This window comes from Apodemus sylvaticus, chromosome 1, assembly GCF_947179515.1.
Source record: "Apodemus sylvaticus chromosome 1, mApoSyl1.1, whole genome shotgun sequence".
NCBI lineage: Eukaryota > Metazoa > Chordata > Mammalia > Rodentia > Muridae > Apodemus > Apodemus sylvaticus.
The window spans coordinates 167,209,869-167,219,863 of record NC_067472.1 but is presented as its reverse complement, the minus strand read 5'-3'; the positions used below and the strand labels follow the sequence as shown (position 1 = coordinate 167,219,863).

The 9,995-nt window shown below is 38.3% G+C and overlaps 1 protein-coding gene across 1 annotated transcript; it reads right to left on the bottom strand.

Moving 5' to 3' along the window:
- Positions 1-5,348: 5,348 nt before the first annotated feature.
- Positions 5,349-6,368, bottom strand: LOC127692059 (mas-related G-protein coupled receptor member B4-like). The gene has a single exon (XM_052192012.1). The coding sequence runs from the start codon at positions 6,315-6,317 to the stop codon at positions 5,349-5,351; it is 969 nt and encodes a 322-aa protein (XP_052047972.1). The 5' UTR covers positions 6,318-6,368.
- Positions 6,369-9,995: the final 3,627 nt, after the last annotated feature.

Below are 9,995 nucleotides of genomic sequence, written 5' to 3'. Positions count from 1 at the left end.
GAGGATTTTTTTTTATTAAAACCAGTATGATAGGGCCACTCTGCACATGAAGAGAGAATAGCTCTGCACCTCGTGCTGCATTGGCCTTTATACCCTCCTCAGGGCCACCACCATTAAGCACAATGTGTTTGGCAGAACAGTGTTACATTCAAATTAATTGGCTGTTAGGTGATGAGGTAGGTGTTCAATGGTCAGTCCTTCAGAATGCATCCCACCCTTAGGTTGCTCCCCCCCCCCTTTGTGGTCTGAGGAATATAACTCAGCCTCTGACCTTTTTAAGGTTCCTGAGTTAACTCTTTCATTCCCCACTTTTCTTTGTGTATGCTCCAATTCTGAGGCAATTGTTAGTATTGGGAGCTCATATTCCTCATCTTCTGTATCTAGTTCTTTATATCTCTGCTTTAAGATCATTAGCTGTACTGTACCTAAGTGTTTTGTAACAATAGCAAGTAAGCAGTTAAAAATGTAGGGGCCAAAAGTCAACTATAGCTGGAGAACAATTGAGTTCCCTAAGAGGGGTAACAGCTGCAAATGGTCTATATAAGAGTAACACACCTCAGCTAAGGCAGCGCATAGCCCTCTTTTCCTGCAGTACTACTTCTGATAATGAAGTCAATAATTGTTTAGGGTCACTGATTTGAAGTTTCTGTTTTTTATATCTAGATCAATGGTTGCCCTGGCCATCTCTAACCCCAACAGAAGGGAGACAGTGAGCACCATAACTGGTTTGGCAGATGGGTACATAGAATGGGGGAAGGAACCAGAATCTAAGGATACCACCAGGCAGTCATGATCAAGGTCAAGTAATCTTGAGCTTGAGCAGATTGTCTATCTTCTGTACCGTCCAGTGGGGGGGTCTGGAGAGCAGAGCATCTGCAGGTTTCACATGGGAACCATACACCCAGGCCACCTTCAGGTCTGTGGGAGTGGCTAGCAGTGACAGGAAGAGTCTCCTTCATCAGGATTCCAGCGACTGTTCCTGAACCCTTCTTACACAGATACAATCACCAATCTGGAAGCAGTGAGGAGTCTCTGGCATGCTGTGCTATATACATAACTTTTTTCATGCCTGTGGAACTCCACCCAAGACAACATCTCTCAGTTGGTCTCCGTGCTTCCAATCCCCAAGTTTGGATGCCAATCTGTAGCCACCATTTCACTTTGTTCTCTATGACATATTTTCCCCAACCCGTTCCTCTCTCTTTGTCAGCTGGCCCTCTTTGGAATGATCCCATTAGGGGCTCCTATCTTTCCTGATCTCAGTGGACCTCCTCTTGACTGCGCCCACCCTGCCATGGTACTGAGTATCGGGTGTAGGCCTTCTCTTCTCGAGACTTCTGATTTTTCTTTTCCAGTCGTTCCCACAGGAGGTAGATTCCCGGCCAACACACCAGACTCTACCAGTTTTAAGTTACTGGACCTCTGAGTAGACCATGCAGACACAGAAGTCGATGCAAAATGCAAAAGGAATTTTTATTAAAACCAACATGCTGGGGCCACTCTACACATGAAGAGAGAATGGACACATATCATTTTTCTTATTTACACATTAAATTATTAAATATAGCAGCATTTAAATTTGACACTTTTATAGAAAGCATCACTTTACTCAAGATATTTTCTAGGCTTATCTGCAAATCTCCTAATTTCATTTTTCTTTATAGCTGAATGGTATTAAATTGTATATGTGTACCACATGTTCATTTTCCAGTTATTAGTTGAAGACATTTGGATTACTCCCACTTCCCTGCTATTGTGAAAGAGGTGGCAATGATCACTAGTGAACAAGTATCTGTGGAATAAAATGTACAGTTCTTTGGTCATATGCCAGTGATGACCATATAGCTGAATCATATGACAGATACAGTTTTAGTCCTCTGAAGATTCTCCATCCTGATTTCCAGAGTGGCTGCCCACCAAGAGTGAAGGGGGATATTGTTTCTTCACAACCTTTACAGAATTTGTTTTCAGTTATTTTGTTGATTTCATGTATGCTGTTCAGGATGATATGAAATGTCAAAATTGTTTTAATTTGCATTTTTCCAATTGCTAAGGATCATAAAAGAATTTTCAAGATTGTATTAGCAATTTTTATTTATTCTCCTGATAACTCCCTGTTTATGTCCTTATGCCCATTTTTTCAAATGGCATTTTGGTTCATGGATTCTTTGCTTTTGGAATGCTTTCTATATTCCAAGTACTAATCCTGTCTCAGATGTATGATTGGCAAGGATGATCTCCCATTCTGATTGTTTCTTCTTTACCTGGCTGATTGTTTCTTATCCAGGAAGAAGTCTTTTGGTTTTATGGAGTCCTCTCTAGAAAGACAAATGCCACATGGTCTCTTTTATCTGTAGTTCCCAGTTTTAAATCCTCAGCTGTACAAATACAACATGTGAAAATCCAGAAAAATATAAAGTAGCCATATGTTGGGGGCTTGGGAAGGAGTAGCAGGGTATAGATAATATGAACTGGGAAATAGAATACTATGTCTTTTTTTTTATTCGATATATTTTTATTTACATTTCAAATGATTTCCCCTTTTCTGGTTCCCCACTCCCAAAAGTCACATAAGCTCCCTTCCCTCCACCTGTTCTCCCATCCACCTCTTTTCACTTCCCTGTTTTGGTTTTGCCTTATACTGTTACACTGAGTCTTCCCAGAACCAGGGGCCACTCCTCCATTCTTCTTGTACCTCATTTGATGTGTGAATTATGTTTTGGGTATTCCAGTTTTCCAGGCTAATATCACTTATTAGTATGCCTTCTACATGCACACACACACACACACACACACACACACACACACATACATGCACACGCACACACACACACATTCACACATGTTCATATACACATACCTGAAAAGAAGTTAAGCCACTTGGGCTGACATCAGTTCTCACAAGAATGAATTCCAGGCATGAAAAATCTCTCTTGAATGATTAACAAGGGCACTACTTGTGATTACCAAAGCAATATAGATTGTAGATTTAGCCCTCAGTTGAAGGTGGATTCCTTTGATGAAGAGAGTTCATGTTTAGGACAAAGGACTTAGATGATTCAAGCTTGATCTGATCTCTTTCACGGTGTGGCTTTCATTGTTCCAGAAAATACTATGCAAGCTGCCAAGGGAAGAAAACAAGAAAACAATCCTACCAAGCTTTAACACTCATGAATTATGACAGTTACTAGGATGGCAAGATATCCATAAAGATATAAATAGAGTCACATGTCAGTGACAGCCAACATCTCTCTAATGGGATTTAAAGCTCAGCCAACAGGAGGGAAATCATGTCTAGTACTAGAAATATAGGCAGCTTTCTGGGGATGGTGATGTCATGGACCTTCAAAAAGATTCTACTATTGTCACTTTATTTGACCAGCATAATTCCTTACTACACTCTAAAACTTATTCTTATTTCATAGCTAAATGTAGCTATGGTGGCTAATTATAAAAGGTCCTCTTTGTAACTAATGGAAATCATCACACTAAACCACAACTGGACATAATACAGAGATCAACAGATTGTGGGTATATCAGCCTAATTATTATATCTCCATCACAGCTTCTCTATCACTGACTCAAGGACAATCATTGAAGGAGGTTCCAGAAAAATTTTAAGACCCAGAATACCAGGAAGTCTGCTGTGAAACTGTCTGTCCTAGGAATGGCTGTGTAACCAGGATGGGGACAATGGCAATATCGATAGACATGTCAATGTTAAATTTTTTTTACAGTGTCTCACCCCTAGACAAAGAAATACAGGCAACCAATGACTACTGGGAAAAGGATAATTAACCTCTCCCAAGGGCGAGCTCCTTTAATAGTTGTCTAATGTAGAATGGTCAACCTTAAAATATACACAAGGAATAAACATAGATTCAGCAGGTAATTTACATATGTATATATACATATATAGTAAAGATATGTGTGTATGTGATTATATATAACACTAATAATAAAAAATGAAGTTATTTTTTAGGAGGGGAGACACAGTAAGACTTTAAGGGACAGTAGCTGGAAGGTCTAGAGGGAGAAAAGGGAAAGGAGACAGTGATGCCATTCTATTTCAAACAAAATATTTCAAAGAGAAAATGTATATAAATATGCAAAATTCAAGTTATGGTTGTTATGTACTCCTGGGAATAGTGTATATTTGACAGAGGTTTGATTCTAAGAGAAAATAAGTTCAATGACATGCATTAAAATTTTTTCATGAGGGATTAGACAGTCATAGAGAGAGAATCAGGAGAAAGACAAGGGAAGAAGAAAGAAGATATGAGCATGGGATATTAACCTGTGAAAGAGGGAAACTGGAGACAGTCTCCCTCTACCTTTGAGTGTGCTTAGATGTTGGTGTATAAAACCTGTCCTTATTCTTTCAATGGGGGACAATGGCAGATACTTGAAGCTAAAGTCTCCAGTGGGTTCATGTAGAGTAGAATTATGCAGTTGCAAAGGTGCCTATTTGTTTACTAACCAATTTACATGAGAAACATTTTAAAATTATGCACATATTCTAAAGTGTGAGGATATTGAAGGAACTGGAATTGTGGAAGTTACCATTAATTTCTTTTAATATTTAGAAAACAACTTGTAAAAAATACACAAGTTGCAACCACACAGGAAGAACAACAAAATCAACCAAGAGCTCCCAGGGACTAAGCCATGAACTAAGGAGTATGCATGGCTCCAGCTGCATATATGTCAGAGGATTGTCTTGTTAGTCAAAGATGGGAGGAGAGGCCATTGGTCCTATGAATGCTAGATAGATGTTCCAGTGTAGGGGAATCCAGGGCAGGGATCTTGGTGTGGCTAGGTGGGTGTTAGAACACCTTCATAGAAGCATAGAGAGGAAGGATGGGATAGGGGATTTTTGGAGGTTGTTGGAGAGACCAGGAAAGGTTATAACATTTAAAATGTAAATAAAGAAAATATCAAATAAAAAAGGACAAAAAATAAGAAGAAAAAGAAAACAACTTGTAAGAAATAGTGAAATCTCTTTAAAATATAATATTCATTTAATCTTTATCAAGATTAATGACCAAAGAAAGTCTGACCTTGGTTGCTCCACCTTGATCCTTGTTTTGAGGGAGTATTTCCTCACAGTGGAAGCTCTTCTGGCCCCAAGTGATTACAAGGGTTATATCACAAAAGGATGCAGTGAGACTGACCTTAGGCAGCTTTAGGGTGCTGCAGTCAGCTTCTGTGTAACAATCATCATTTCTCCAAATTTCTATAAAATTACTCTTTTCTCTAATGATCAAACAAAATTGTAACAATTTCCTACAAAGATAAAGGCAAAATTGACTTTTGGACAAACTGTATCTGATCCAGGACCCACTCAACTACTGCACCGTTTCCAGTTCCACAGACTTTTGTGAAGGACCCCTCTCCTCACCCTCTTCCTCAGGAGTGTCCTGCATGGCTTTCTGAAGAAGTTGTTTCAGAGTCTGCCATTGCAACTTGTGGTGCCTAATGGAGCCAACAAGGAAGTAAATAATGGGATTGGCACAGCTGTTAATAAAGGATAGGAATGTTAGAATTTCCAAAACATTGTGAGTGAAAATGTGAGAAAGCTGCATAATACTTCCTAAGAGTAAGGAGCAGATCCCAATGGGCAGACCAAAGAATATAAAGACATTCACTGTGAGTGTAAGGGTCACAAAGAACCTGGTCACAGGAATCCTGTGTAATCTACAGACAATCTTGACCAACAGTACCAGGCTGGACACACAAAGAACCACAAATAATAGTATTAAAAATGCTGCAGTGATAAAGGTCAAAGTAATACAGAAAGAATGTTCATAATGACTGAACTCGCCACATCCTTCCCCAAACAGGAGGCTCAACAGTAGACACAAAGACCAGAGCAGAGCACACATGATGGCTGATGTGTGTCTTGGTCTTTGGCAGTGATACCAGATGGGCCACAGAACAGACAGGCAGCGCTCAGCACTGATGGCTGCAATCATACTCAATCCTGCAAGGTAAGAAAATCTTAATACATTGATAAGAAATTCATAAAATCTTCTATGTAACCAAAGAAAACACGACCAGGAATGCACAGTCTGAATGCAAAGGTACAAGAAATCCGCTCCAGCCAGGTTGAGGACATAGGTGGAGAAGGCATTCCTACGTATGTGGAAGGCTAGAAGCCACAGCACTATGGCATTTCCTGCCACTCCAATCACAGCAATGATGATAGCAAGAAAATCCAGGGTTTTGAACATGGTGATACAAGAGAGATTTTCAGTGTAGTAACTTTCATTCAGCACTGTGTTGTTATTGTTCCAGGTTGGGGTGGTTGGACCCATGTTTGAGGATTTACCACTGTTGTTCCTGCAAAGAAACAGAGATATGAACACATTATACTCTGTCAGTACCATGCAACTATTAAAGAATGTCTGGCACAGGTCTATAGGGAAGGGAAACGGAATCACAGAGGATAAGTAGTTTACTAACCTTCCAGAAACACTAGAAACTTCTTTTAAATCTAGTTTGTACTATTTGTTTTATCTGCGGATCAACATGATTTGAGGTATATGATGGTTCCAGTACAGTTGCTATGCATTTCATGTTATGTCAGAAAGAGATAGAATTCTGAAACCTATGTTTTTTTCTGTGCTAGGGCTGAGATTTCTTCTCAGGCATAGGAAAATGGAAGTTGTTGGCACAGGCTATATCTTCCCTATGTCACTGGAAGGGATCTATCAGGCAGGCAATATGGAATTGTGAATGAGAGTCAGGACCTGTAGGTGAACAGCCTTGCTTCTCGTGCTAGAAAGCCTGGGTGCTCATTTAAAAATTTGAAAATTGGAAAGCAGAGAAGCCTTGAGGGACATCAAGCACTTTTCTGTTAGTTATTATGTCACCAGTGCTCTGTTCTTTGCAGTAGTACAATGGAGAACTAAGAACTGTAACAAATGAGTTAGACATTCAAGATTAGCCAAAATTGGAGTAAATGTTGTCTTGGTTGTGATTTGTATCTACATGCAAATGCACATGCCTCTGGCATGAGAAGAGTAGGCTGTGGTGTAGAGAAAAACCGAGAGCCCCTCCATTTGGTAATAGTGTCCCAATCCCTGAGAAGATCTGTGAGAACTCTAAATGGATTCAAACAGTCTGGAAAAGAGAGCAATGTAGCTGGGCAGATAGCATTGTTTAGAGCTTTCTCTCCACTCCACTCCCCCTCACAAATATCCTTGAAAGGCTTCTCTTTCTCACCCATAAAGGCACAGAAACATTCTGAGAAAGGACATACTACCCTGGTATTCCCCTTTCATTCCTACATGACTAATGATGCATAATGAGGACAGTTCCTGTACTTACAGTAGCTGAGCCACCCCATTCCTTTTGGAGTACGAGATCTTCATTCGAGGAATCACCAAGCATCAACAGCTTAAAATAGACAGAGTAGTACTAGATAAACAGCTGATGAACTTGATGGTGATTGTAGCACTTCAGTCATCTGCACAATTGTTTGCCAAGGGGCTGCTCAGCTTCATGAAACAGAAGCAGGAGCCAAAATAGGCTGTTTTTTCTTGTCTCTGCTCACCAATCTGAACTAAATAGTCCCCCCATTCCCCTTGATCATAGCAACCCTGTGATAGAGGTTTGGACAAAAGACCATGAGAGGAAGTTGTACTGGATTGCTATTCTCCTACTCTATGACCACTTTCCTTACTTTATAACCAGCTAAAGTGTTCTGTTTGACGTTTCTGATCCATTTTCACATTGTAGACATCCTAATAGAATAAAGATATCACAGAAAATCTGTGGGCTGAGCTTATGTAAAAGAAAATACAATAGTTCACAGAGGAGAAGAAGAAAAAGATCCAAAGTCATGAGAACTTAGGAAACAAGTAAATGTTACAAGAGGACTAGAGAAATGGTATTACAAAAGAATCAACCATTGTAACACTCAATAAAAAATCCAAGATGAATAAAGAGTAAAGTGCAGAGTCAATCTTCAATTCAACCAAAAATTTCCCCAAATTACAAGAATTAGCACATGTGTATCAATAGTAACCTTAAGTGTAAATGGACTTAACTCGCCATTGTAAAGACAAGAATTCTTGATTAGGCAATAAAAGACTATCCAACTCTGTTTATCTGTAAGACACACATTTCACTGGCAAACACAAGCACATCACAAAAATAAAAAGATGGAAAGCAATAATGCAAATTAATGGAATATGAAAGATAGGGTATCTATGCTCATATTTAATACAACAGATTTCAAGAGAAAATTTGGAGCAAATAAGATCCATAAATTATACTGTTCTTCAAAAGTTAATATGTGTATCTGTATGTGGTTAAGTTTGTGAGTATCTGCACCCATTTCATAATACTTAGAATCAATAAATGTAAATACATGATGGTGATTTAATACCCATATCTCATTAATATATATTATTTAGAGAATAATTTGACAGAACTTCAAAGATAAATTGCACTACAGATCAAAGGGTTTTAGCATACTGATATATAATAGTTCATACAAGAACTATGGAACATATATCCTTGTCATCAACCCACAGAAAAAATTCTACATATATCTTTATGTCATATTTCATATCATAAAGCATTCTTCATAAGCATAAGAGATTGCATTGTTTTGTATAGTATCAATTGACAATAGAATAACACTAGAAGTGACAGAGAAATGAATCAATAGAAAATATAAAATGACATAAAGATGGAATAATCAGTGGATCATGAAAAATGTCATGAAAGTAGAAAACAGACTCGTTGTGAGGAAGAAGGTCAACAAAATTCAGTCAGGGCTTGAGAGAGGATAAATATGATCACAATGAATTGTATACATGCACGAAGCCGAAAGACTGACGATAACATAGCTAAAATGTTTTCACAATGTTCTAGTAAATGTTACCCAAGATGCAAGGATAGATCATCATGGAAAAATAAATAAATAAATGTAATAAAGGGCATAAGTATTAAGGAAAAATAGATCCTGTAAACAGATGTATCAAATAAAGTCACAAGATTGAATGGCACCTGGGATGATAATCTGTGAAGAATCTTGAAAAAGAGGATAATCTAACATGGCAAAAGCAATATCACAAAGAGATAGATAAAAGCTCTCTGATGTGGAGCAACAGAAAATTATTTAACAAATAAGAAACAAGTATGTCCTATTGACCTGCTATATCCAATACTGTGCTTAAAATCTTCATAAAAACAGAAATCAAGAGAAAAAATTATCCAAATCTAAAATTTAAAGGATAAAAATTTACCTTATCCTTTACTTAAAAATCCATATAGCCTAGAAATGTCTCAGTGTGTCAGCCAGTGAAGATGGAACATTTTTATAACCCCTATGCTTAGTTTTTGTGAGACCCTGACATTATTTATCATGGCTACATATATGCAAATCTTGATGGCATTTGATCATGGGTCATATATAAATTACAAAATTAAATGCAACAAAAGTCATTGAGGAGCACAGATAATTCCACCTTACACCAATCAGAATAGCTAAGATCCAAACCTCAGGTAACAACACTTGTTGGTGAGGATGTAGAGAAAGAGGGACACTCCTTCATTGCTGGTGGGAATGCAAACTGTTACAATTACTCTGGAAATCAATCTGGAGGTTCCTCAGAAAATTGAAAGTAGATCTACCTGAAGACCAAGCAGTACCACTCTGGGGGAATATGCCCCAAAGATGCCCCGCCATGCCACAGGAGCACGTGTTCCACTATGTTTATAGCTGACTTATTTGTGATAACCAGAAGCTAGAAACAACCCAAATGTCCCACTACTGAAGAATGGATACAGAAAATGTGGTTTAGTTACACGATAGAATACTACTCAGCTATTAAGAATGAGGACATCCTGAGTTTTGCAGGTAAATGGATGAAGTAGAAAATATCATTCTGAGTGAGGTTGCTCAGACCCAAAAGGATATGCATGGTATGTACTCACTAAGTGGATATTAGTAAAAAAAAGTATAGAATACTCAAGACACA